The sequence below is a fragment of the Rhinopithecus bieti genome, unplaced genomic scaffold, assembly GCF_001698545.2.
Source record: "Rhinopithecus bieti isolate Rb0 unplaced genomic scaffold, ASM169854v2 scaffold_6506, whole genome shotgun sequence".
Lineage (NCBI taxonomy): Eukaryota > Metazoa > Chordata > Mammalia > Primates > Cercopithecidae > Rhinopithecus > Rhinopithecus bieti.
In genome coordinates, this window is record NW_016805137.1 from 258,786 (window position 1) to 286,270 (window position 27,485).

At 48.7% G+C, this 27,485-nt stretch overlaps 2 protein-coding genes across 8 annotated transcripts; one reads left to right on the top strand and one right to left on the bottom strand.

Annotated features, from left to right (window-relative positions):
- Positions 1 to 484: 484 nt before the first annotated feature.
- On the bottom strand, positions 485 to 9,097 carry TXNL4B (thioredoxin like 4B). Of its 6 annotated transcripts, none has more exons than XM_017871309.1 (5): positions 8,860 to 8,944; positions 7,630 to 7,783; positions 6,127 to 6,291; positions 4,570 to 4,721; positions 485 to 2,386 (listed from the first exon to the last, which is right to left on the bottom strand). In XM_017871309.1, exons 3-5 carry the CDS (start codon positions 6,256 to 6,258, stop codon positions 2,221 to 2,223), a joined length of 450 nt encoding a protein of 149 aa, XP_017726798.1. In that variant the 5' UTR covers positions 6,259 to 6,291; positions 7,630 to 7,783; positions 8,860 to 8,944; the 3' UTR covers positions 485 to 2,220. The 6 variants fall into 6 exon arrangements, with proteins under 6 accessions (XP_017726798.1, XP_017726797.1, XP_017726800.1 ...); XM_017871308.1 differs by lacking the exon at positions 8,860 to 8,944 and adding an exon at positions 8,042 to 8,137; XM_017871311.1 differs by lacking the exon at positions 7,630 to 7,783 and having other exon boundaries at positions 8,860 to 9,097.
- DHX38 (DEAH-box helicase 38) lies at positions 8,390 to 27,485 on the top strand. Of its 2 annotated transcripts, none has more exons than XM_017871303.1 (27): positions 8,390 to 8,727; positions 10,781 to 11,122; positions 11,465 to 11,652; positions 12,293 to 12,397; positions 13,262 to 13,409; positions 13,543 to 13,661; positions 13,818 to 13,894; positions 14,344 to 14,499; positions 15,046 to 15,207; positions 15,617 to 15,724; positions 16,032 to 16,144; positions 17,605 to 17,742; positions 18,132 to 18,318; positions 18,472 to 18,657; positions 19,014 to 19,154; positions 19,551 to 19,661; positions 19,756 to 19,872; positions 20,043 to 20,150; positions 20,527 to 20,639; positions 21,864 to 22,072; positions 22,169 to 22,323; positions 22,749 to 22,904; positions 22,994 to 23,128; positions 23,323 to 23,448; positions 23,939 to 24,034; positions 25,487 to 25,608; positions 26,989 to 27,485. In XM_017871303.1, the coding sequence occupies exons 2-27, from the start codon at positions 10,800 to 10,802 to the stop codon at positions 27,071 to 27,073; spliced, it is 3,684 nt and encodes a 1,227-aa protein (XP_017726792.1). In that variant the 5' UTR covers positions 8,390 to 8,727; positions 10,781 to 10,799; the 3' UTR covers positions 27,074 to 27,485. The 2 variants fall into 2 exon arrangements, with proteins under 2 accessions (XP_017726792.1, XP_017726791.1); XM_017871302.1 differs by lacking the exon at positions 8,390 to 8,727 and adding an exon at positions 8,864 to 9,120.

The window sequence follows — 27,485 nt, forward strand, 5'->3', positions numbered from 1 at the left end:
TGTCAGCATAAAAGAAAGGTTCCTCTTCAAAGATCCAACTTTCTTGTCATAGGATGTAAACTGCCTTCCTCCAAACCTTAACCTGTAACCTTTACCCTGTGCCTTTTGAGAAAGATTCAAGCACATAGCCAATTGGGGTCAGCCTAGACTGTGCAGTCCAACCCCAGCCAATGGGGGAAAGACAAAGAAGCAGGAACTGCGTTAGGGTTAAAAACCTCTGTTCTCCTTTGTTAGGTGTGCTCTTGTGACTGCTATAGGCGTGGGCAGCACCCTTCTGCAAAGTAAACTTTGCCTTGCTGAGAAACTTTTCTTCTGAGTGCTGCTCTTCCTCTGCGGCACCAAGAACTTATTTCTAACAGGAGGAAGAAGACACGAGAATTTTGCGCATGCAGGTTCTGAGTTTTGGCTGGTGGGCTGAGTGCTCACCATACCCCAAATACTGTGTGAACTGGGCTGAAGAATAGAAAACCCGACTAACAGTGACTTAGGCAAAAAGAAATTTTATTCTTTCACAGAAATCTGATGGAGGCAGGCTGAGTTCACGCAGGAGTTCAGTAACATCAGGGATCGGGCTCTTTTTGTTCTTCTTAGCATGTCGATGTTTTACCTGATGCTGGGCACCTCATGGGCCTAAGATGGCTGTTGTAGCTCCATGCATCATGATTAAACCAGAGGCAGGAAGTGTACGATGGAAGAGGACAGAGGTGATGGCCTCCTCCTCTCGTTTTGTCTTATTCCTGGAGTAACTCCCTCCTTTTATCAGCAGGAACACAAGCAGTGCCCAGCAGCCTTCCCTCTCTCCTGTATAAGCCAGAAGCAAGCCTCATGGCACCTCTCCCTGCAGAAAAGGGGTGGAATGGAACCCCTGGCAAAGGGGGATGGACTTGCAGTGACAGTGCTGCTCTGAACAGGACTGGGCTTCTGCTGGCGAGGAGGTCAGCGGCTGCTAGGCAGATCACAAGCTGCCTCGACCATGGTTCTCCAGCTCTGTGCCTACCCTCTCCTTCTAACAAATCTGTTTCAATAACCACCATGAGGTTTAAAGAGGGACAGAAACTTGCCCACGGTTGCACCAGGCGCCCCAGAAAAGTAAGAATTCCTCACAAAGTTATTAAAACAGGCAAATCCCTTAAGGGTGACATTTCTTTCTAACAATGCTGACATCTCTTTTAGTTTTGAGCCTTAGTAATACAATTTTCTGCCTCAGGAAGAGGCAGCAGCTTCTGGGAAAAACCTGCTCCTGCTAAGGGTGGCTCATGCATTGTTTTACCTGAATAGAGTGGTGGAGAGTGAAGGTTAAAATTCTCACTTTTCATATTCAATTTTATAATATAAAAAATAATTAAATGGGCCAGGCGCGGTGGCTCATGCCTGTAATCCCAGCACTTGGGAGGCTAAGGCGGGCAGATCACGAGGTCAGGAGATCATGACCATCCTGGCTAACACAGTGAAACCCCATCTCTATTAAAAATACAAAAAATTAGCCAGGCGTGGTGGCGGGCGCCTGTATTCCCAGCTACTCGGGAGGCTGAGGCAGGAGAATGGTGTGAACCCAGGAGGCAGAGCTTGCAGTAAGCCAAGATCGCGGCACTGCACTCCAGCCTGGGCAACTCCATCTCAAAAAAAAAAAAAAAAAAAAAAAAAGAGCCAACCAGGACAATGTTTAAAAGTCAGACCAAAAAGGCTCCAAAATAAAACAAACTTGTCTGCTCAATTATTTATTTGAAGAGAAACTACAGTAATACAGACTGGAGACGGGAAAGCATGAGGGATGTACGAGTGGAGGGATGGGCAAAGGGGTGTGTGTGTGTGAGTGTGAGAGTGTGTGTGCAGGCATGCAGCCAGCTAGGGTAGAAAATAAGTACTTTTGCTTCTATGGGAAGTGACTTTCCAGTTCACTTGTGTATCAAATGAACATGATTAAATCAAATTGTACTAGCCAATGTTTTGGAGGATTCTGTATTAAAGGAATAAAGAAAAACATTAGAAAGAGAAGTTACAAAAATCACCATGGGGAAAATGAACACCAATGACTTGGCTGCTCTGAGGCTTGCAGGGAGTAGACAGGCATCCCAGGTCATCAGAGAACCAGCGGGGTCTTTTCCTCAGGGGCCAGGTTTTCTACATGCAAGTATAACCTCTTCTCGTTTGGGACACAGCTGGATTCAGTTACTGTGTTAAGATGTGCCTTTTTCTTCATCTTTGACAGCAGTTGATGTACTAAATGTCTTGATAGAGAAGATCGTATTTGGGAATATTCTTGGGATCAATAGGACTTTGGACAATAAGCTTCCCCCTCATTGCTCCTCGATAGATCACTTCAATCAAATCTAGGAAGTCTTGTTTGGTTTTGAAGCTTCCCACAAACTTAGTGTGATCTGGAGATCTAGACACCATAGAAGAGAAACAACTGCTCTAAGAACTTTGAATAATCACTTGCTGAAGACTTTCAGGATAAACAAAATGAACAACAGCTTTGTTATTTTCTTCTTGTCAACGAGACTTCAGACATAAAGCCCAACATTTTTTTCAATCATTTTTTTCCATTTAGTAAGTGACTAAACCCAGTGCTGGGGGCCACTAGCATGAAAGCTCTGTCACGTGAAAAGCTTCAGCTTCAAACCTATCGTCATCACAAAATCTATTTTTATCACTTCTCGTATCACCAAGTGTTGGAGTGCACACTGTTTCTGCGTTTGCTGTTGTTTTTGCCTGGGCACCGTGCAAAGCCCATTCAATACTCACGGCCTTTAAGTTCTAGTCACTTACACTTTTGAGTGGTAGGTATCAAAAATTATTTTTTTTAGAAAAGTATCTCAAACATCAGGTAGGCTACTATACAAATTTCAAAGAAAGAAACAAAATCACCCATGAGGCCAGAGGTCACTTTTCAGTGTATATCCTTCCAATTGTGTGTGTGTGTGTGTGTGTGTGTATGTGCAGATACATACTTCTTTTTTCCCAACATTGGAAATTATGTCATACAAATTATTCAGTAATATGCTTTTTTCTAGCTAACATGTATTTCTTTCAGTTGTTAAATCTGCATCTACCACATCATATTAAATTCCTGGAAGTGTAATTACTGGGTTTAAAAGTTTAAACACTTTAAAGTATTTGATACATAATGTTGAACTGGCCCCCTTAAAAGGTTGTCCCAAATTAATACTTATATCAACTGTGTTCCAGTAGAATAAACAGCTTTAAAATAGTTTGTGTTTTTTGTTGTTGTTTTGAGATGGAGTCTTGCTCTGTCACCAGGCTGCAGTGTAGTGCTGCAATCTCTGCTCACTGCAATTTCCACCTCCCAGGCTCAAGTGAATCTCCTGCCTCAGCCTCCTGAGTAGGTGGGATTACAAGCGCCCACCATCATGCCCGCCTAATTTTTTTTTTTCTTTTGAGACGGAGTCTCACTCTGTTGCCCAGGCTGCAGTGCAGTGGCGCGATCTCGGCTCACTGCAAGCTCCACCTCCTGGGTTCACGCCATTCTCCTGCCTCAACCTCCAGAGTAGCTGGAACTACAGGCACCTGCAACCATGCCCAGCTAATTTTTTGTATATTTAGTAGAGACAGCGTTTCACTGTGTTAGCCAGGATGGTCTCGATCTCCTGACCTCGTGATCTGCCTGCCTTGGCCTCCCAAAGTACTGGGATTACATGTGTAAGCCACCGTGCCCAGCCACGCTTGGCCACACCCGGCTAATTTTTGTATTTTTAGTAGAGATGGGGTTTCACCATGCTGGCCAGTTGGTTTTGAACTCCTGACCTCAAATGATCCGCCTGCCTCGGCCTCCCAAAGTGCTGGTATTACAGGCGTGAGCCACTGTGCCCAGCCTAAAGCACTTTAAAACAGATAATATTTCACACACTTTCAAATAAAGACAAAAAGGGTACACAGATCTAGATAAGTGGACACCTCAACCACAGTAGAAATGGTCAGGATCATGGATGCATCCAATCATCAATATTAAGTATTGAGATGGTAACTGGATGGAGTGGAAGGCATTAAATAAGACTTCATGTTACTTATTCTTGACAGGCTTTGCTGAAGAATGACTTAAAATTCTCTGAATGGTGAAAAGCAGGAAACTTTGCAAGAGAGAAGCACATCTTAGTTTGCTGGAAGGAATGCTTCTTTTATAAATGCCACTTATCAGTCCAAAAGTTTAAGAACAACTACGTATTTTGTTTCAAATGAAATTCCTGGGAAAATTTTAAGAGTTCTTTATTTAGTTAACATAGCTATTTTATATTTTATAGACTTATGGATGGTAGTGCTTCGCAAACTGTACTATTTCTTCATACTTAAGTTGGAAATTAAAATTTGACAAACCATGTGTATGCACCATATTTTTAATTAAAAAAATAAATAAAATTTGACAATCATACCTGAAATACTGTCATTTTGTAGCAAGGCTTTGCATAAAAAATTAGACAGTGCATCAATTGAGGAAACACTACTGATATAAGACTCACAGAGTCAACATCACATGCAAATAGGCAAGCCACTGAAACTGCTTACCAAAGGAAACTTACAAGGTTGCAATAACTTCAGATCAACTGCACTTACCCATAATCCACTTTCATATGCTGCCCATTGAAGAAAAAGATAGTAGACGGAATATAACTGATGTCAAAATACTGTGTATAAACTGGAGTTTGGTCCACATCTACCAGGTATATAGCAGCCATTTTACTTAAGTCAGAAGAGGTCTTAGAAAGCTGCAAATGAGAGAGACAAAGGTTACAATATGAGAGGCAGCTAATGTTTCTTCTGTGAAACTTGTTACTACAACAGAGTATTTTGTTTGAAAAAACTCCTGGGCCAACAATGCAGCCCTTGTGGCTCCCACATTAGACACAAGGTAACCCCATCCTCCAGAGTCTCATTCACTGCAGACCTGCAGACGGGGTTAGGAAGGAACCTTGGGAAACTGTATGAGGTTAAGAGGGTGACAGCATGGGAGTATTCTTGTTTATTCATTGCAGAGAGAGACCTAACCCAGAACTAAGACCTGTTCCGGCCATTTCTACTGCTGCCACCCTATGTAAGAGCTAAGCGTAGAAATCCTTGGGGAAAACTGTGAATCTATTTCTTCCTTTAATTTCCTTCTTTGAATGTTTTTATAAAAGTAACCCATGCTCATTTAAAACAACACAACTTAGAAATATGTAATATGGATACTGAAATTCCCTAATGTCTCCTTCCTCCCAATCCTCCCAGAAATGAAAATCACGATAATTAGTAACAGACACTTACATGACATTACTATGTGGTGACTGTCCTAAGTGCTTAACATTTGTTAATTCATTTAATATTACAACATTCTTAAAAGGTATATGCTATTAGAGTCCCCATTTTATAGACAGGGAAACTGAGGCACAGGGAGGTAAAGTAATTTGCCCCAGGTCATACAGCTCCTAAGCAGTAGGGCTGGGATTTGAACTTTGGCAGTGTGGCTTCAGTGTCTACATTACCGACCTCTGTGGTATTTCCTCCTCCCTATGGCTGAGGGTAGAATCCTCTGATCTTTTTTTCCCCAGGGCTAACACATCACACCCTCACAGTAACCACGGAAATGTGGATTTGTACACTCAGCTCTTACACGGGATGGCAGCAGTAGAAATGGTGGTAAGAGGTCTTAAGTTTTGGGTTAGGTCTCTCTGCATCAGGCACATACTGGAGGCAGCACACGAGAAAAGATTATTTGCAGCTACAGAAAACTGAGTTCAAATCTCAGCTCTGCAATATAGTGAATCTGTGCCTGTGGGAAGTTACTTGACCTCTCTGGCATTTTTTCTCCCACTGGGATATGGGGCTACTATTATCTTACTATTGCAAGCACTGAAAAGATAGTGTTCACAGATGCTTGTTAATAGTTTTCTGCTCTTCCATTGCCTTGTTGGTGAAACAGCATTGACAGCTTCTAGCGGGTAAGGACATCCAAGACAGATTAAGCACACACATATTTGGGGGTTTGGCTTACGGCAGGCACACAATCAGCATTTAGTGAACTAACAAATGACCAGCCATATACCCAGCCCTGACTACTCCCTCTCATGTACTATTCAGATGCTGAAGTAAGAATATAGATTATTAATAAAAACCACTTAGACAGTCACTTACAATATCATCTAGCTGCAGACAGACAGGATCTTCATCTCTTCCAAACCTGAGAACCAACACCTTCTCAGCAGTACTTTTTATCGCCTGGTCTACTTCCTTTTTGCTAGTCAGCTTGGGCAGTAGGAAGCTCATCCTGAGATAACCCACAAGTGAATCCTGTCACTCCTGAAATAAAGGTGCAATGTTTAAAGATAGTTTAGATTAACTGTGTGAGCCCTCATTGAAAAAAATTAATTCACAGAGTAGCTAATGCATTCACATGGTATAAAAGAAACATCATAGAAAGGTAATATCATGGAGTTTCCCTCTCCTTGTCCCTGCTCCTTGTGCCCTGTTTTCATTGCTCCCTCCCCGGGGCCAGATAACTGCGTTCATTAGTTTCTCATGTATCTTTCAGAGTTTTGTTATGCATTCACAAAAAAATACAAATATGTGTTACTATATTTTTTCCCTCCCTCTCTCTCCCCCTAAAAGATAGCCTATTGTATCAGTGTTTCAGCAAGAAAGGGATGACACTCTCAACTTTGGTAATTTGAAAGCAGTTTAATTAAGGCAGTTGTAGAAAAACAACAGGGTAAAGTGTACTACTTTGGGGCTAGTAACAGCGGGATGCTGTACCCATCCCTAGGACATAGGAGGAAGGAGCCATGGGAGGAAGCAGTTATAAGAATTGTGTGGCAAAAATAGGTGAGTGGAGAGGACAGTGTATAGGAGGGCGGCCTGCTGTTAAGCGTTGCAGCCACTGTCCTCCCTCCCTCGGACCTTTGCTTGTGAAACCACTGGCTGACTCCAACTGGAACCAGAGGGCAGGGGCCTGTTGAGGCAGGCAAACCTCCCCGCCCCAGAGCAGTCTAGAGGAGGATGAAGAATGGTTGTGGAGGGACCAATGGCTGATGTTCAGTGTACACACTTTATCTACTCTTCTGCACTTTTCATTATTTCAAACCTAACCTGTGAAGATTGTCCCATATCTCTATATAGAAAACATCCATATTCTTTGTCATGGCAGCATATTATTTCTTGCATGTGTTGTTACACATTTTAAACAGTCCTTTATTGTGTACATTGTATTATTACAAATCCTGGCTTAAAGATTCTAGGTGCACCTCATTACATGACAAACACATCAGTTAGGAGTGTGTGTGAAAACTACAATTCCATAAACAAATCATAAAATGCTGAGGTACAAGGGGCCTAATTCAACCCCATCATTTTACAAACTAGCTTGCTTACAGTTGCACTTCCTGTTACAATGACAAAGACTAGAATACAGGCCACCAACCTTCTAGTCCAAAAGAAGAGGTACAAATGGACAGTAAATACATTTGAAAAGTTAAGCTTTACTAGTAAATTAAAAGGTATGTTTACAAAGTCACTGAATTGGCGAAAATTAAACAAGACGGTGGCACACAATAATGGCAAGAGTATGAATGTAGGGACAGACACAGGGAGTCCCTGCAGGAATGCAGGCACAAAATCTTTCTGGAAAGAAAGGGGACATACTCTTTGACCAATAACTCCACTGCTTTCCTCTCTCCCTCTCTTTTTCTGAGACGGGGTCTCGCTATGTTGCCCAGGCTGGTCTCAACTTCCCAGGCTCAAGCAATCCTCCCGCCTCAGCCTCCCGAGTAGCTGGAACCTCAGGCGCGCGCCACAACTGCAGAAACACCAAAAAAAGAAAAAAACTTTGAACTCACTTTTGTACAAAACCTTACTACAACGTATTCCACAAAAACAACTGGAAATAAATATCCCCAAACACCATCAGTGGTCACCTCTGCGTATGAAGGCATGGGTGATTTTTATTTACAGCGGGGCGCGCATCGCTGTTTTCCAAAATATCCGATATACGTATTTAAAGTCACCTGTGTTACGCTGCTCCTGGCCCACACGCGCTAGGGACCGTAGCACTTACCTTACTCGTCCACGCCGCCTCCCTCCCTTCCACTTTGTGACTGTCGGCAACCCCTTCTCGGAAGAGCCTGGACGCGGACCGCTCCTTTCATCAGCCCCAAGCCGGGCCGAGCCCTAAGGCCAAGTCACCCAGGACCTGTTGCCTAGCAACCCTCGTGGCCCCGCTAGCGGGAAGGAAGCCGAATAGAAAACGCACAAGCACAGAAAACAAACTCCCGGTCGTCGGTCGGCCCCCGCTCAACAGCCCAATAAACAGAAGAGCTTCTAGTCACCGCCCACCTTGCTCGGCTCTGACCGGAAGCTAGGCGTCACCTCCGCCAGTGTTAAAGATGTCGACCTTTTTCCCCTCCTTTTCCTGCCCCCAGACTAGAGGCGGGATGTCGTCTTTTAGACTAAGAGTGATTGGTCACAAGGAGACTCGGAAGTGTCTCTGATCAGAGCCCCAGAGGAGGCCTTGAGAGCCTGTTCGCGTTCCGTTCCTCACTTGGATCCAGGAATCGGCGTGTTCCAGACTGCTCTCTATGGTAGCTTTAGGCGGATAGAGGGGGCCGCGCAAGGTATTAAGGGACAATAATGGCCGCTTTCAAGGTGTGGATTTTGGCTCCTTGAGCCTGTCTAAGCGAGGGGTGGCAGCGCCGGCGCCCCAGAATCCGGGACGGAAGGGTCCCAAGAGTCGCGCTTGGTGAGGTGAGAGTCCCTTCTTCCTTCCTGGCCTGCCCTTCTATAATCATGGCGGCTCCAGGCGGCAGATATTGGTTCCCTGCTTAGGTCCGGGCCCCAGTTTGGGGAGTTCCCTGTCACCCACCTTGCCTTACTCACCTCGGGGATGCTGCACCCGTCCTGCCCGCCTTGGCCTTCCTCTTTGCTCTGGTCAAATCCTGCTGCCTGGAGCGGCCTCCCTGAGATCCAGGAATGCTGCCTGGAGTGGCCTTGCTCCCTCTCCCAGGCCTCCGCTGTAACCCACCCCAGACTGTCTCCGAGCCCGAGTAGGGCTCCTTGTGTCTTCCTCTGCTCTCTCACAGTGTTATTTATACCAGGCAATCTGGTGGGCGATCTCTTCTACTGGAACGTCAGCTTCAGGTGGGCGGGGATTTTTTTCTTGTTCTCTTCTCTGTTGCTGTCGCCGAGAACAGCAATTGGCTCAGGGACGCCCTCAGTGAGTAATTGTTGAATGCGTGAATCTAGGTTCTTTCTTCCCTGGCTTTCTCGTACCCCTTGTAGTTTCTTTGCCATTAATTATTCTCAAGAGTCTTGCTCTTTAGCTCTTATTTGTTCTTCTCAGCAGCTAGTTAAGTCCTGTCTGGCTGCCTCCTTGTCCTGTGTTGCTGGAATCTTCCTTTGCTGTCTCCAGAAATGTTTGGGTTCCTGTTCTCCTTTAATAAGTTTAATTCATTTTTAAATTTATCAAACGCTTATTTTGCTAGACATTGAGGTACAGCAGTCAACGACACATCCAGTGTTCTCTCACCTGTGTAGAATGGCAGTCCAGGATACATTTCCTGGTTTGGACAACTATTGAGCAGAGCCTGTGTATCTTTACTTTCTTGTGTGGATTTCCTCGTATGCATACAGACGTCACCAATATGCAGCTTTCTTTTTTCTGTTCTGCCTGATGGCATTTTCAAAATGTAACTCTTTTTTCTGCATTAATACTGTGTGTCCAGTCTGTTTGGCAATACTCTATAGAGCTGTGCATTTAATTAGAGTTTGGTAAAACATTCTGGATTCTGGTGGCACCTCCTTTGCTTTGCTAACTTGTTGGAATGAGAGGAATTATGCAAGCACCCACAACTGGTATATGTTCATGAGTGGCAGATGTGTAGTGAGAGGTAAAGAGAAGCTTGTTCCAACTTGAGTGCCAGAAGTCTTGTAGCCGCTTAAATACTTCTCAGTAACACCTTTTCCTAACCTAGTATTTCTCATAAATATTTTTGGTAAACGTAGATTGTTATTAAACTGATTTTGGCTGCTATGAGTAAATTGTTTTCTGTAAAACGCAGCTAGGCTAAGAAAAGCCACTAAAGTATGGAGAACATGGATGGTAGCCTTCTGCCCCATCTCTGTGCTGCTGTACCTGTTGTTTAAAGAGAGGAAGAGGTAGAACTCACGTAAAGAATGGGTGAGGGACCAACAGTATATAGGAGGATAGCAAATAATATAATGTAGCAGTTACATTTATGTTAACTCTTATGGTTACATAAAGAGCTACTCTTTATGGTTTCATATACACTTTTTGTTTGATTCTCACAATAGCTTCATGGATTAGATAAAGTAAAAATTATTTCCATTTAATAGATATGAAATTATGGTTAAACAAAGATTATTTACTTACCATCATACAGGTAGAAAGTGTCAAGAGCCTGGTTTCTAATTGAGGTTTCTGACTCCAATTTAGTGGTATTTTCCCTACACCCCTGTTACAGATGACATCAGGCTCTAGAAAGTATCCCTTAGTGAGGCCTTTTATTGCCTCTTGGATCCTTGTGGGGGGTGGGGAGGAATGTATGGGGGGTGTGTGTGTGTGTATCTATTTTGGTGTTTGTTGGGGGTTGGAATAGGAAGATCTTTGGAGATTGTCAGTGACTTGATGGAAAAGTCTTGGAGAGAGGCAGCAAAAGTAGTCCTGGTCTTAGGGGGAGATGGGAAAGGTTAATCACCTAAATATAACCATAACTGCATTTATTCTGCGATATGGTAGAGCTGAGCCTTTTCCAGTACCAAAGATTTGCCTTCCTTCCAGAGAAATCCCAGATCCTGTGATGGGGGACACCAGTGAGGATGCCTCGATCCATCGATTGGAAGGCACTGATCTGGACTCTCAGGTTGGTGGTCTTATTTGCAAGACCAAAAGTGCGGCCAGCGAGCAGCATGTCTTCAAGGCCCCTGCTCCCCGCCCTTCATTACTGGGACTGGACTTGCTGGCTTCCCTGAAACGGAGGGAGCGAGAGGAGAAGGACGATGGGGAGGACAAGAAGAAGTCCAAAATCTCTTCCTACAAGGACTGGGAAGAGAGTAAGGATGACCAGAAGGATGCCGAGGAAGAGGGCGGTGACCAGGCTGGCCGAAATATCCGGAAAGACAGGTAAAGGCCTTAGGATGGGTTAGCCCATAGGGAAGCAAATGGAGGCTGGAAAATAACAGGTCATGTTTATCTCTCAGTTTTCCTGTTGGAGATTTAGAGCTTTATGATTTTATTTTGACTCTGTAATATTGAAGGTAGGTAGGAATTTGTGGGGAAAAACAAAGGTGACTAAAGACTAGATGGTAGAGGTTACAAATGCCTTGGGTTGTTGCCATATGTGAACCTGCTGTCCCAGGGAGAGAAAGTGGAAAAGGAGAGATCACTTGTTTGGACAGCCAAAGGTTTTAGGGCAGAGTTTTTCTCCTATAGAGGGGCCCTTACCAGTTGCTCTCCCTGTTTCAGACATTATCGATCTGCTCGGGTAGAAACTCCATCCCATCCAGGGGGTGTGAGCGAAGAGTTTTGGGAACGCAGTCGGCAGAGAGAGCGGGAGCGGCGCGAACATGGTGTCTATGCCTCATCCAAAGAAGAAAAGGATTGGAAGAAGGAGAAATCGCGGGATCGAGACTATGACCGCAAGAGGGACAGAGGTAAACTGTCCAGCACATTTCCTGTTGTCCATTAGCATTTGAATAAACATGTCAGCCTTTTTCTTGTTGCAGGAGTCTTTGCAACACCCATTAATTAGGGAGTCCTGTTTGCATGATGTCCGCCTGAGTAGTTTTGACCCTGTTGGGATTGGGAATAGCAGTTTACATAGCTGCTCTCCTTGAGTGTGTGGTCTTTGTTTTATTATGATAAAGGAGATAATGGGTAAATATGTACAAGAGACCAGTGTTTCTAATAGTATTGGTGATAGAGAAAGGACAGTGCTATGGAACAAAGCTAGACAAAAAAAAAATCCAATGCAGTTCTTGCTCAGTATTAAGTTTTATAGCTGACAGAATTGTAACCATTAAAAAAAAAGATTTATTGTAAACTTGTACTATTATTTTTTGAATTTTTGCTGGAAAATAACTGTTACTGTGGGGTTGAAACTTTCTAGGCAGTAACTATTTTTCCCCCTTGGGAGAATGGGCATAGGTGAGTTTCAGGAGTCTACGGATCACATTCGAGCAGTGCAGGTTGCACCTGTGAGTGAGTGGGCAGCCTGTGTCCTTTCTCTAGGGTGAAGATGGGTGTACCTTAGGATGGGGTGCATGTTTTTAAGCTTTGTGTGACTCTTCATAGATGACCGGGATAGAAGTAGGCACAGCAGCAGATCGGAGCGAGATGGAGGGTCAGAGCGTAGCAGCAGAAGAAATGAGCCTGAGAGCCCACGACATCGACCTAAAGGTAGACTCACTGTTTTGATGGCTTGTGAGGATTCCCGTGTATAAAAGGCAGAGTGAGTGACTCTTGTCTTCAGTGAGATTGCTGAGGCATTAAGTCAGAATTCCCGATTCCACCATGAACATCTTGGGATAGTTGGTTCTGAGTCAGGTGGGCACGGCTTTGCACTTGGGGTGGATATGGTTCCTGTAAGGTTAGAGGCTGGTTTGCTGAATGGCCAGTTTTCCAAATGGCAGGAAAGAATAGGGAGCTGGAGGTAGAAGGGTTTATTAAAAAGAACTATTTATATCCCAGAGGGGTGTATTTGTAGAGATAAAGTAAATATCCCTTAAAATCTTGTCATAAACACAGAATGAAAACTGGACCATTGGCCAGGTGCAGTGGCTCATACCTGCAATCCCAGCACTTTGGGAGGCTGAGGCACGCAGATCACTTGAGGTCAGGAGTTCGAGACCAGCCTGGCCAACATGGTGAAACCCCGTCCCTACTAAAAGTACAAAAATTAGCCTGGGGTGGTGGCAGGCACCTATAATCCCAGCTATTCGGGAGGCTGAGGCAGGAGAATCACTTGAACCGGGAGGCGGATGTTGCAGTGAGCCAAGATCACACCACTGCACTCCAGCCTGGGTGACAGAGCGAGACTTCATCAAAAAAAAAAAAAAAAAAACAAAAGAAAATATATCCTGGACCACTAAAATTGAGATATCTTTAAAACTGTCAAAACCGATCTTACCCCTTATAGATACATACAAGGTTTAGAAATAGTAAAAGAAGTAAATTTGGGGAATTGACTTTTGGCAACTGGTTCTAGAGCCATGTCGTGGTTAAGTGAGATGTTTCCTGTGGATGTGTCTTCTGTGGCCCCAGATGCAGCCACCCCTTCAAGGTCTACCTGGGAGGAAGAGGACAGTGGCTATGGCTCCTCAAGGCGCTCCCAGTGGGAATCGCCCTCCCCGACGCCTTCCTATCGGGATTCTGAGCGGAGCCATCGGCTGTCCACTCGAGATCGAGACAGGTGATGTTCCGGGCAGAGCAGCCCAGTTTCGCTGGGTGGCGGTAAGGAGCCTCGGCAGGGAGAGCAGATGGCGGCCAGTAGGACGTGGCTTAGCTCAGTGACAGTTTTGTGATGCTGGTGCTGCTGTTCCCAGGTCTGTGAGGGGCAAGTACTCGGATGACACGCCTCTGCCAACTCCCTCCTACAAATACAATGAGTGGGCCGATGACAGAAGACACTTGGGGTCCACCCCACGTCTGTCCAGGGGTCGAGGTGAGGCCTGGGGGCAGGAGCGGAAGAGCAGGCTTGCTCACCCTCGCGAGGATGAGCAGGGGCTGCCCTTCTGGAGCTGCCTGGCCCTGCAGATCTTTCCAGGGCCGCTGGGGATAGGCCAGGGCATGGACTGACCTGCTCCCTGTGCTCCTCCAGGAAGGCGCGAGGAAGGCGAAGAAGGAATTTCATTTGACACGGAGGAGGAGCGGCAGCAGTGGGAGGATGACCAGAGGGTAAAACTTTATACTTCTGAGGGGCTGATTGAGGCTGGTGGCCGTCTGTAAATGGGTGACCCTCTAGCAGGACTGGGCTTTGATGAGGGTGCACCTGAGCCCTGTTCAGCCCCAATGTCCTGGAGTCTCTTTGCAGAGACATAGGCGGCAGGTGAACCCTGTCACTCACTGCAGTAGGCTGACCTAACTTTTCTGTTATATGTTGGTGCCACCATGTGGTAACTCTAAGAAGTGCTGTTGTGATGGGCTGCCCTCCAGTCCTGTGTAGTCTCCCACTGTGGTTCTCCTCCAGACAGCATGTGGCTGCAGGGTGGCCTCTCCAGCACCCCCACAAGGGTAGCTCCACTGCAGTAGTGACTTCCTACCACACGTCTCCTCCTCTGTTGGCCATGTCTCATGCATAAACTTGATGTGTCCCTCACTCCCTTGCTTCACCTCCTGCCCTGCAGCAAGCCGATCGGGATTGGTACATGATGGACGAGGGCTATGATGAGTTCCACAACCCACTGGCCTACTCCTCTGAGGACTATGTGAGGAGGCGGGAGCAGCACCTGCATAAACAGAAGCAGAAGCGCATTTCAGCTCAGCGGAGACAGATCAATGAGGTGAGGCAGCCTGCAGAAGTTGGAGCAGATTCAGATCTGGAGGTAGAGCACGTGGGGAAGCAGCAGGTTATGCCCAAGTGAGGGCAGCACAGCTTGTCCCCTGATTGCCGAGAGGACCAGATCCTCTGGAGGTGGAAGAGGAGTGGGTGATGAGCCTTTTAGTAGCTTAAGGGAAGCCCTGGCTCATACTTCTCTCTTTTGCAGTACTTCCTTGAGGGGAGGTGCTGTTGATGGGAACAAGTGCGTTGGGACCTGCCTCTGTGGTCTGTGTTCTTTGTGTCTCTGATGTGGCCTAGGGGTGCTTACCATTCATGTGTCCATCTAGAGGTTCTGATTTAGATGAAAGGTGCTGCTTCTTGGAACAAAGTCCTGCAGGTGATTTGGGATCAGTTCCTCTTCTGTCTTTGGAGCTGTGGGTAGAGGCCTGTGACATCTTTGCAGCCACCAGTGGCCTTCTGTCAGGACTTGATGTGTGGACACCTCGTAACCTTTCAGGACGACTTTTGGGGTGGAAATTTGAGTATGGCTCCCATTGTGTCCTCACAGGATAACGAGCGCTGGGAGACAAACCGCATGCTCACCAGTGGGGTGGTCCATCGGCTGGAGGTGGACGAGGATTTTGAAGAGGACAATGCAGCCAAGGTGCATCTGATGGTGCACAATCTGGTGCCTCCCTTTCTGGATGGGCGCATTGTCTTCACCAAGCAGGTGAGGCTCCTCTGTGGCCAGGGAGAAGACAGCTCAGAGAGACCTGATATGGGCCAGGTGCAGTGACTCATGCCTGTCATCCCGGCACTTCGGGAGGCTGAGGTGGGTGGATCATTGGTGACCAGGAGTTCAAGACCAGCCTGGGCAATATAGTGAAACCCGTCTCAAAAGTACAAAAATTAGCTGGGCGCGGTGGCAGGCACCTGTAGTTTCAGCTACTTGGGAGGCTGAGGCTGGAGAATTGCTTGAACCTGGGAGGCAGAAGCTGCAGTGAGCAGAGATCACACCACTGCACTCCAAGAAAGAGAAGGGAAAAATAGTCCTGTACCATGAGAGTATGGCAGTGCCTTTCACAGGTAGGGCTCTTGCTGATTTTGATGGGCATTGCTCTTTCTACCCACTGCTGCAGCCGGAGCCGGTGATCCCAGTGAAGGACGCCACTTCTGACCTGGCCATCATTGCTCGGAAAGGCAGCCAAACAGTGCGGAAGCACAGGGAGCAGAAGGAGCGCAAGAAGGTTGGTTTCTTGTCACCGGGGCCGGGAAGTCTATGCGTATTTTTTTCTTTTTTTTTTCTTTTCAAAAGTCTTATTAGGCCCACAGATAGAAGGTAGGAGTCCCCTCTATCAAGTCCTTAGTCATGACAGCTGCGGGGCCTGGTGTTGGGAGAGCTGGAGGCTTGAGGCTTGGAATGCATGGCTCAGTACCACCAGCGCCCTGGAGGAGTTTACCACCTGCATGGTGAAGCCTGCTGCCCCGGGATTGATTTTCCATTGCCCACAGTCATGTGACAGGATGGAGCAGACGGACCTTTTTCCTTTTCAGGCTCAGCACAAACACTGGGAACTGGCTGGGACCAAACTGGGAGATATAATGGGTGTCAAGAAGGAGGAAGAACCAGATAAAGCTGTGACGGAGGATGGGAAGGTGGACTACAGGTGGGCAGCCTTTGCCAGCAGCAGAGCAGCCTTGTTCCAAAGATGAGGGTCCCGTGCAAGCAGTCGCGGCAGAACTCATCGACTTTGTGGCTCCTGAGTGGGAGACTCTTAGGATGCCTGTCTGCATCTTCCACTCTCTCTGGTCCCTTCCTCCTGGTCTCTTCACTGTCTTCCACTTTTCCTAGATGTGATTCCTGCTGCCCCACTGCTTCCTCTGATACTGGTGTTGTGAGAGAAAGGAGGCCCAGGGAGGTTAAGTAACTTGTCTGAGGTCACCCAGCTCGTCAGTGAGGGAGTCGGGATCAGACCCAGGCCATCCCACATCAGAGCCACTCTGCTGAAGTGCATCCCAGGAGTTCAGCGTGGGCTGCTGGGTTTTAGTCCCTTAGATTTCAGTTCACTATAAGAACTGCTTTTAAAAGAGGTTCCAAAATAGAAAGGGTTATCTTATTGGCCAGTGACTTCTCTGTTCATAGAGGCATCTAAGCAGATGCTGAGTTGGGATTCCTGCGTTGGGCAGATAGGTGGCTGGACTCATCTGTCCCTCAAGATCCTCATTCTTCGAATGCCCTCATGTTCTACTGAGCAGTCATCCGAATTAATATTTCTCTCTACTCCTGTGTGAGATGTCCAGATGAGAAGTTGATACTATTGATCAGCTCTTATTCATCTCTAGTTAACTTTATTCCTTAGGTATTAGCTATTGGGTGACCAGGAGGGACTGGGTGAAATTAGAAATAGGAAGCTCAACAGAGCATGGGGCGGCAGATCAGACAGGAAGTCTCTGGGGAAGGGGTTGGGGAGGAGTCTGTGGACAGTTTGGAGCACTGAACTGGTGTCTTTTTGCCAGGCAGCTTTGAGAAAGTGACAGTGCTCTGTGTCTCGGGTGTGTTCACATATCAGACATTGAGAGCTTTCAGTAGAGGTTGCAGGTTACTGTTGAGTGGGGCTGTTTTCACAATTGTTTGAAAACGAAGCCGTGCAGACTGTGCTTTCCTGCTGTCCTGCCAAGAGGAGGGAGGAAGTTGGACCCATGTCATGTGCTCTGCACCCTTACCTCCTCCCAAGGCCTGTGTGGCTATTTTAGCCCTTTAGGTGCTGTGCTGAAATTGCCTGAGGGTATTTTCTAAAAGTTTGTGACCTGGGGATTGATTTCCACTCCTCTTCTGCTCACTCTGTTTTGGTTAGAGGGTTTGCTAGCGTGGTAATCTGTAACTCCTCCGATCCATGTTCAGCTCTGTTGGACCCTGTGGTGTTGAGTGTGTTGTGGATGATGGATTCTCACATAGCAGTTTCAGTCCTGAGGCCGATGAGAGCCATCTCAGATTCCCTGGCTGCTTTGGTGTCTCAGACTCTTGCCGAAGTCCTCATTCCTGAGCGTAGGAAGGAGGGCAGTAACCCAATCAGGAAGGACAGCATGGGGCACCATACAGGGTCTTTAGGCTGCTATGTGTTCCTAGGACAGAGCAGAAGTTTGCAGATCACATGAAGAAAAAGAGTGAAGCCAGCAGTGAATTTGCAAAGAAGAAGTCCATCCTGGAGCAGAGGCAGTACCTGCCCATCTTTGCAGTGCAACAGGAGCTGCTCACTATTATCAGGTAACTTCACCTGGGGCCCAAGAATCTAGTGTCAAATCAGGGGTGCCCTTGGTCTCCCATGTTTACCCAGGAGCTCTTTTTCTTTTGTGCATTGCACCCAATGGAGAAGGGAAATAATTTTTTCCTCTGACCTCATGCCTGGGGTACACTGCACAAAGTAACGGGATGGCACCATTTTGTTTTAGCTCACCTGTTTAAACCTCACTGTATTCCAGACGTTTCTGGTGGTATCTCAGTAAAAGGCTGTTTTCCCAGTGAATTCTCCCTTCTAAACTGGCATGCTCCCTGGATAGCTAGTCACGGGGATAGGAGGTAGCGGAGTCTTCTCGAAGGCTGGGCATTGGCCTTCCACTTTGGTTGATAAGTCCTTTGCCTGCTTGTCCTTGTAGAGACAACAGCATCGTGATCGTGGTTGGGGAGACAGGGAGTGGTAAGACCACTCAGCTGACACAGTACCTGCATGAAGATGGTTACACAGACTATGGGATGATTGGGTGTACCCAGCCCCGGCGTGTAGCTGCCATGTCAGTGGCCAAGAGAGTCAGTGAAGAGATGGGGGGCAACCTTGGTGAGGAGGTGAGTGGGCGTGGAGGCTGAGTCATGTGGTTATTCCCTGGTAGCTTCCATCCATTTGTGCCAAAGTGATCTGCTAAGACCTGGACCCCAGTACGGGGTGTGCTGGTGGTGAGCTGGTGGCCAGGGCGTCTGAGCCATCTTTCTGACCTCCAGGTGGGCTATGCCATCCGCTTTGAAGACTGCACTTCAGAGAACACCTTGATCAAATACATGACTGATGGGATCCTGCTCCGAGAGTCCCTCCGGGAAGCCGACCTGGATCACTACAGCGCCATCATCATGGATGAGGCCCACGAGCGCTCCCTCAACACTGACGTGCTCTTCGGGCTGCTCCGGGAGGTGAGGGCTGTGTGGTTTGGTCTCTGTGCGCATGGGGTGTTGACCAGTGCACCACCAGTAGCTAGTGGGGTGCTCCAGGTGGGCTGAGGGGTTCTCTGGCAGGCCAGAGTTTCCTGAAGCCTCTGGTTGCAGAGTTCATATTCGGGTTGTCGTTTATGCTGTTCTTGCTCTGCTGAGGGTGACTCGGGGTTTTCTGGGCAGTGGCTCCATTGCTTCAGTCTTCAGGATTGGTAAGAATCGAATAGGTCTGTTTGTCAGCTTTGGCTTCTGTTTCCTCGGGGGTGGTGCCGATGGGACTGGGGGGCAGGAGCCAAGGGTCCCCACCATGGGGGCTTCTTAGCTGCCTCTTCTCTCAGGTGGTGGCTCGGCGCTCAGACCTGAAGCTCATCGTCACATCAGCCACGATGGATGCAGAGAAGTTTGCTGCCTTTTTTGGGAATGTCCCCATCTTCCACATCCCTGGCCGTACCTTCCCTGTTGACATTCTCTTCAGCAAGGTATTGAGGCCACTATGTTACGAACTGACCCTTCCGTGCCATGCACTTCTCTGATGAGAAGCCGGCTGGGGGTGGAGGGTGGGTAGGGGACTGGGTTGGAGAAGATTTCTTAGGGACCATGGGGCAAATGGGGCAGCCTGCAGCTCTGGGGCTCAGGGGGACCAAGGACTCTGCTCTGGGTGAGGTTTTGTTTCATTGTTTCTTTGGGGCTGAAGTACAGGGCCCAGGGAGGCGCTGTGCCTTCTTGTAGAGGCCTCGCAGTCAGGCCCATCTGGAGGTGGCCCTTAAAGTCCATGGCTGCAGCCCAGAGCAGTGCCTGGGCCACAGGGCTCCCAGGGGATGCCTGGCCTGCGCTTCTAGTATCTCCCTCTGACTGTGTCCACACTGCTGTTGCAGACCCCACAGGAGGATTACGTGGAGGCTGCAGTGAAGCAGTCCTTGCAGGTACACCTGTCGGGGGCCCCTGGGGACATCCTTATCTTCATGCCTGGCCAGGAGGACATTGAGGTGCGTGCCTTGGTCACAACTGTGATGAGTGGGTGTGTCCTGCATATGAGAGATGAGGGTTCCAGTGTCTCACAGCTTCTCCCTGGGTTCTCAGGTGACCTCAGACCAGATTGTGGAGCATCTGGAGGAACTGGAGAATGCACCTGCCCTAGCCGTGCTGCCCATCTACTCTCAGCTGCCTTCTGACCTCCAGGCCAAAATCTTCCAGAAGGTGTGACAGCAGGAATGTCCAGGAATGGCTCCTGGAGTTCTCTAAAGAGGAAGCGAGAGGGGATGTGACTGTCCTGGCAGGGGGTGGGCTAGGAGGTGGGCTTTTCCCCCTCGTGGAGCCTTTCCTGTCTCAAGGGACTCATTTTTCCCTCCCTGTACGTCCTGCTCTAGGCTCCAGATGGCGTTCGGAAGTGCATTGTTGCCACCAACATTGCCGAGACGTCTCTGACTGTTGATGGCATCATGTTTGTTATCGATTCTGGTTATTGCAAATTAAAGGTAAGAGAAGACATGGGAGTAAGGGCTTGGGTCTTCACTGGAAGCTAACTGAGCTGCGGGATGGGAAGCCAGGGCCTTGCTCTGGCCCTGGGATGTGGGGAGCGCGTGGAAGTGGTGGTGGTGGTAGGAGGCTCACATTGACTCACTGTGCTTGGTTCGTTTAACTCGTCTACCTCGATGAGGTAGATAATTTAACAGTAGAGCTCACAGAGCTGGTGTTTGTGGGGAAGACTTCTCAGGTGTTCATGAGAATATTTCTAGAGGCTCCTAGCTCTTCCTCTGCCATGTGTAGCATCCAGGGCTTGCCTTTGTCTCAGGCCCACCTCCACTTTCCCTTCACTCTGTCCTTTGTCAGCTCTTTGCCATCCCCTCCTAGGTCTTCAACCCCAGGATTGGCATGGATGCTCTGCAGATCTATCCCATTAGCCAGGCCAATGCCAACCAGCGGTCAGGGCGAGCCGGCAGGACGGGCCCAGGTCAGTGTTTCAGGTAGGAGCCCTGTGCTAGCCTGCTTTCCGGGGCAGCGCCGGGGTTGCTGAGCATGGAACCTGGGTGGGGGTGGGCAGGATGCTAGCCCTAGAGTTGGTCCCCAAGGCTGGAAGCTGCTGGCAGGGCTGCCACTTGTTAGTCCTTTCATCCTATGCTACTGAGGAAGGAAGGAGTGGCTTTCCAGGGAGCTCTGAGGTCTGAGGCCAACTTACATGGATGTAGGCAGACATGCAGGTAATTACAGCCTGCCTCCTTTCAGAGGGTAGGTCTGGACAAAAGATGCCATTGGTTCTTTATTTCTATTGTTCTCTTTCCCTGTTTTCTTTTCTTTCTTTTCCAGTTAGAGACAGAGTCTTGCTCTATCACCCAGGCTGAAGTGTGGTGGTACAATCACGGCTCACTGCAGCCTTGATCTCTTGTACTCAAGTGAGCTTCCCACCTCAGCCTCCCAAATGGCTGAGATTGCAGGCAGGCACCACCACACCTGGCTAATTTTTTTCATATTTTGTAGAGATGGGGTCTTGCTATATTGCCCAGGCTGGTATTGTGAACTTCTGGCTTAAAGCAATTCTCCTGTCTTGGCCTCCCAAAGTGTTGGCATTAGAAGCGTGAACCACTGTGCCTGGCTCTCTGTGCCGCTTCTTTGTTCCAATTTAAAAAATTTTAAAAAAAAAGTGTATTCACTATAGAGCATTAGTGACTATAGAAAAATATAAAGAAAATAAAACCCAGCCACGATTCCAGTCCCAGGCCCATTGGTTCCAGAAATGAAACAGATGGCTGGGCGCGGGGGCTCATGCCTGTAATCCTAGCACTTTGGGAGGTTGAGGCGGGCAGATCACAAGGTCAGGAGTTCAAGACCAGCCTGGCCAATATGGTGAAACCCCATCTCTACTAAAAATACAAAAATCAGCTGGGCATGGTGGTGGGTGCCTGTAATCCCAGCTACACGGGAGGCTGAGGCAGGAGAATCGCTTGAACCTGGGAGGCAGAGGTTGGGCGATAGAGCGAGACTTCGTCTAAAAAAAACGAGAAATGAAACAGGTAAGAGGCCCCAGAAGGAATTGGAAGGTTGGAGTTTTGAATAGGTGGAAGTCAGTGAGTCACTGAAGTAGGGGGATGGGGAGAAGAAATGAGAATGTCCTCCCTCCCTGTGGGTTTCATCTGTACTGGCTTGCTGTGGGGTTTCCTTGTGGTGAGAAGATGGGGTCTTCTCCCTGGCAGGCTCTACACCCAGAGCGCCTACAAGAATGAGCTCCTGACCACCACAGTGCCCGAGATCCAGAGGACCAACCTGGCCAACGTGGTGCTGCTGCTCAAGTCCCTTGGGGTGCAGGACCTGCTGCAGTTCCACTTCATGGACCCGCCCCCGGAGGACAACATGCTCAACTCCATGTATCAGCTCTGGATCCTCGGGGCCCTGGACAACACAGGTGAAGTGGTCCCGGGAGCCTCATGGGTGCTGGCGCTTGACTTCCCTCTTCCCTCTACTGTCCCATCAAATATCTGGGTTTGCTCATCTCTCCTAGGTGGTCTGACCTCTACCGGGCGGTTGATGGTGGAGTTCCCGCTGGACCCTGCCCTGTCCAAGATGCTCATCGTGTCCTGTGACATGGGCTGCAGTTCCGAGATCTTGCTCATCGTCTCCATGCTCTCCGTCCCGGCCATCTTCTACAGGCCCAAGGTGGGGCAGCGGCTGGCTCTCCTCTCTCCCCAGAGGGCTCGAGGAAGCGTTGGAAAGGGGAATGGCTTCTCTCTGTATAACTGAAATGGAACAGAGGGCGGAATCAAAGTTTCTGAAGAATGATTTTGCTGTTCTCGGTTAAGCAGGTTGGGGTAGGGGAAAGGAAGGGCTGGGCCAGTGGTTCTCAGGGAATGCTTTGGAAATTTGCAAGAGCATTTTTTATCTTCTGGTATGGTTGCTCTTAAGCCCTCATGTTTTAGAATAGACCTTTTAAAATTATTTTGTTTTCTCAAATTGTCAGGGCAACCTATTGACATGTTTGAAGTTCTATGTGTGGGTAGGTGGTAGTGTTAGAACCTCTGGGATGTGCTCAGTGGGCTTGGACCCCCCTGTACTTAGAGTGAAGGTTCTTTATCCCTTCCTAGGGTCGAGAGGAGGAGAGTGATCAAATCCGGGAGAAGTTCGCTGTCCCCGAGAGCGATCATTTGACCTACCTGAATGTCTACCTGCAGTGGAAGAACAATAATTACTCTACCATCTGGTGTAACGATCATTTCATCCATGCTAAGGCCATGCGGAAGGTAGGGGTGGTGGATGAGCAGGATATTGGGATGAGGGGAGGGTCGGGAGGGAAGAAGGTCCCTCCTGGCATCTCGGTGTCCTGCCCTAGGTCCGGGAGGTGCGAGCTCAACTCAAGGACATCATGGTGCAGCAGCGGATGAGCCTGGCCTCATGTGGCACTGACTGGGACATCGTCAGGAAGTGCATCTGTGCTGCCTATTTCCACCAAGCAGCCAAGCTCAAGGTGAGCCCAGGAGCCCAGTGGGCCCCTCCCGGCCTGATACCTGTATGAGGGCAAAGTTCATCCTTTCTCCTGGTGCGGTTCTGCAGAGCTGGGCTTCCCCCAAAGGCTGTGTCAAGACAGCGTTAAGGGATGGGGTAGCTGCCCAAATGGGTGGTGTTTTCCTGACACGGCTGCCTGTTGTGTCTCCTCCCTAGGGAATCGGGGAGTACGTGAACATCCGCACAGGGATGCCCTGCCACTTGCACCCCACCAGCTCCCTTTTTGGAATGGGCTACACCCCGGATTACATAGTGTATCACGAGTTGGTCATGACCACCAAGGTGAGTCTTTCCCGAGGCACTTGCATAACGCAGGCCCCCTGTCTGGCCAGGCTTTGAAACCCTTCACTGCCTTCTGGCATGAGCTTTTAGCCTGCGAGCCTTAAGGCCACATGCGTTGCTTTGCGGGGTGTGTGAGGTTAGTTTTCATTTGGGGACTTGGGGAGGCTCTGCACAGGGTTGACCTCTAGACTGCAGTGACCTCAGCTGTGTGGGCAGGATCGTTCCCTACTTGCTGCTTGGGATGAGCAACCCCTCTTGGTGTCATCAGTAGGATTTTCAGAGGGGTTGGGCCTTTTCTCTTAGATACTAGGGGGCATTTTCTCAGGTGTGGAGGAGTTTGGATGGGAGTATCTGGGGTTTTTCCCTTCCTTTTTTCAGCCTTGCAGGGTCAGGGATTGGCCCCTTCCCATGTGGCTCCTAATTATGGAACCACTCTGGGGGGGACATTGACCCTCCTGTGACCCTCGCCTCCCTGCCCTTCTGCCCACAGGAGTACATGCAGTGCGTGACCGCTGTGGACGGGGAGTGGCTGGCAGAGCTGGGCCCCATGTTCTATAGCGTGAAACAGGCGGGCAAGTCACGGCAGGTGAGGTTCTGTGCTCTCCGCAGGGGTGCTGTTTGCTTGTGGGGTCGATGTTCCTTCCACTTGGTATTGAAGACTTGTGATCATCCAACCCACTTACTTCTCTCTGCAAACATAAAGGCTGCGATCTAGCAGGCTGGTCTGTGATTCCCCACCACCCACTCCAGTTGTTTGGTAGGCTGAGCCTTTAAAAACAAAACCAAAAAACTCATTATTGAAAAGTCCAAATATTCATAAAATTGGGAAACACAGTACAACAGGCCACCATGAATTCAATGCCGTGACTCTATAATTGTCAACATTTGTTCAGTTTCACTATTCCTACCCCCATCCACACACATCCATTTTTTTTCTGGAATATTTTAAAGCTTATCTCATATATCATATTATTCATCCATAAATACTTGAGTATGTGTCTCTGACTAAAAGGACTTAAAATTTTAAATATAACATCTGCGCCATTATCACTCATAAAGAAATGAATACTGAATGTCACCTAAGTCTCCAGTCTGCATTCGGATTTCTCCATTTGTCTCAAAGATAACTTCTTACGATCGATTTGCTTGAATTAGGATCCACACATTGCAACTGCTTATGTGTGTTAACTGTTTCATTCTAGAACAGGCTCCACCCCACGCTTTTTCCATGACATTGATGTATTGGAGCCGCCAGGTCGTTTGTCCTGTCAGATAGTCCGTATGATGTATTTGTCTCATTGCTTGCTCACAGTGGTGTCAACCTGTGCCTGTGTTTCGTGCACTTGCTGTAAGCTGGTGATGAGTCCAGTTGCTCGATTAGATCCTGGCTCAGCTGTGTGTGGCAGGGATGCCTGCATGTGGCGCTCTGAACCTCCTCTTAGATGCCTTCAGGAGGTGTGTGAGGTCTGGTGCCCTCACCTTTGCTGTTGGGAGGATGGATGAGGGGCCACAGTGGTGGCAGCCTGCCCCTTCCCTGATAGGTTTCCACTGCTCCTCCATCTCCTTGAGGTTTTAGTGTCTGTTGATGGCCGTCACCTAGATCCATATTTAGGGTTGCAAAATGGTGCTGGGCTTTGGCTTACCCCTTTCGTAGCATCATTCTCCCAACACCAGGCTCCCCTGCATCTTATGCCTGTCCATTCCAGCCAGCAGGTAACATCTTCCCTGTTTTTCTGTACTTCCTGGCATAGTTGTGAACTTGATTTTTCAAAAAAGAAGGAAATGTAAGTACTTCCTGGACTGAGGGATGACTGAGTTAGGACTGATTGTCCTGTGTTTTGAGTCAGTCTTGAGTCAATGAAAAAAGCAGGCCTCAGCTGTAGAAGAGAAGGCGGCTTTGGTACTGGGGCAGGCAGCCATGTGGAGCACTGGCCTGGTGGTTGCAGTGCCTGTTTTTTTGCAGGGACTTGGGTGCTGACAAAGCGTCCTTCCTTAGTGGTCCCCAGTAGGCTCAGCCAGGTCTGTCCCTCTTCAATAGGAGAACCGTCGTCGGGCCAAAGAGGAAGCCTCTGCCATGGAGGAGGAGATGGCGCTGGCCGAGGAACAGCTGCGAGCACGGCGGCAGGAGCAGGAGAAGCGCAGCCCCCTGGGCAGTGTCAGGTGAGCTCCAGCCTTGGGACTCTGGCTGGGGTGGCACCCATCCCAGGAGGCTGCCAGAGACCAGACCCTGATGCAGGGTCAGGATTTATGGGAAGGTACATGTGTGAAGGCGAACTGGTGACAGAAGTTGCTTGTGCATTGGGTGGTCACTTGGACATGTGGGAGGAGTTCCCCACAGTTTTAAAGGGGCGACTGTACGTCTGCAACTCCCAGTCATCGGCAGGGATTCAGGGCCTGAGGTGGCCTGGAGTAGCAGGGTGGGTCTCACAGCTTTACTCACAAGCAAGAGGGTTGGAAACCACAGTGCAGTGGGGAGAAGTGCGCCTTGGGCTTCCGTGTCTGTGCTGTTCCCTGGAGTTAGGCCAAACTTGACAGGTCGCAGGCACAGTCCTCCGTGAGACCACCCTCACTTCAGATACCAGCTGCAGGTGTGGACACCATCCTCACTTCCAGCCAACCCTCTACAAATTTGGTGACCCCTATGGACCCCTGCAGGTTCAATATTTGCTAGAATGACTTCCAGAACTCTGGAGAGTGCTGTACTTACCATATAGATTTATTATACCAAAAAGGTACAAATTAGAAGCAGCCAAAGGGAGAGATGCATAGAGCAAGGTCTGGGAGGGTCTCAAATGTGAAGCCTCGTTTGTCCTCAGGAACACGTCCCCACATGGCACACTGATGCATGACAGTATGACAGGTTATCGCCAGCCAGGAAGCTCACCTGAACTTCAGTGTCCGGAGTTCTTATCATCGGGGTTCGGTTCCGGTACTTAGGCATGAATGACTGAATCATTGTCACGTGGTAGAGCTCAGCCTCGAGCCCCCTCTCCTCTCCAGAGGTGAGGCTGATAGCACGTGGCTTACAGCACCAGTGCTAACCCCATGCCGAGAGACCAGCCTGCCTTGTGTCATCTTGTTGGATAAACTCAAGGGGCTCACCAAGAGTCACTTCATTAGCATAATCTCTCAGAAGAGGGCTGAGGGCCCCCCATGAATAGCAGACACTCCAGTCACTTGGGAAATTCCAAGGGTTTAGAGTTGCCTCCCAGGCATTGGGGACAAAGGCAGGCTGCTGCGCAGTTGGAGTGGCGGCAGTGAGGTGGGGGGAAGCTGCTTTTGTAGCTCCCCTAGGGGCTGTGGGAGGAGTTGTTAAAATCTGATCTAAAGCATTTCGGAATGAGTGAGCTTCCTTGATTACATCCCCAGTCGAACACGGGGGCGGCAGGGGAGTGGGAATGTGCCGGGGAGGAGATCCCTCGGCCCCAGAGCTCCCCACCACGGGTTAGGAACAGTAAGTCCTGGGGCTCTGCATCCTCCTGCCCTCCCTGCTGGGGGTGAGGGCACGGTGTTTCCTGATCCCTCCTGCTGTGTCTCCAGATCTACGAAGATCTACACTCCAGGCCGGAAAGAGCAAGGGGAGCCTATGACCCCTCGCCGCACGCCAGCCCGCTTTGGTCTGTGAGCTGAGGCTGTCCCCAGAGAGGATGGCAGCAGGTATTGGGTCCTGAGCCCTCTGGCAGGAGCCCTGAGGCTGCGGACAAAGCCCTTTCATCTGAGCACTTTCATCTGCGCACATCACGGCCCCCTAGGGCAGTTCCTGCTGGACTAGACTCTGTGGCAGAGGAGGTGGAGTTCTTCCATGCAGGAGTGTGGCATGGCAGGAGCCAGGCTGCAGAGCATCCGAGATGCTGCCGGGAGGTGGCTGGACCCATTGCATCCAAATAAACTGACCCAGGACACTTGGCGTATGTGTGACTTGGTTGTGGCTGTGTCTTTTTTAATCCTTGTGTAAAGCAGCAAAAAAGACCTAAAAGGAATTGTAATTTGGTTATAATTCAGGATTTGGAAATAAATTTATTATTTGTAAAACATGA

Bases quoted from the DNA above. Each gene is read 5' to 3' on its own strand.
- DHX38 (XM_017871302.1), top strand. From the start codon at position 8,867: ATGCTGCACCCGTCCTGCCCGCCTTGGCCTTCCTCTTTGCTCTGGTCA. The intron at 11,653-12,292 runs GTAAACTGTCCA...GACTCTTCATAG, and splicing joins TGACCGCAAGAGGGACAGAG to ATGACCGGGATAGAAGTAGG. The intron at 13,662-13,817 runs GTGAGGCCTGGG...GTGCTCCTCCAG, and splicing joins ACGTCTGTCCAGGGGTCGAG to GAAGGCGCGAGGAAGGCGAA.
- TXNL4B (XM_017871311.1), bottom strand. From the start codon at position 6,258: ATGAGCTTCCTACTGCCCAAGCTGACTAGCAAAAAGGAAGTAGACCAG. The intron at 4,722-6,126 runs GTAAGTGACTGT...TCTCATTTGCAG, and splicing joins GTCTGCAGCTAGATGATATT to CTTTCTAAGACCTCTTCTGA. The intron at 2,387-4,569 runs GTAAGTGCAGTT...TATGGTGTCTAG, and splicing joins CATATGAAAGTGGATTATGG to ATCTCCAGATCACACTAAGT.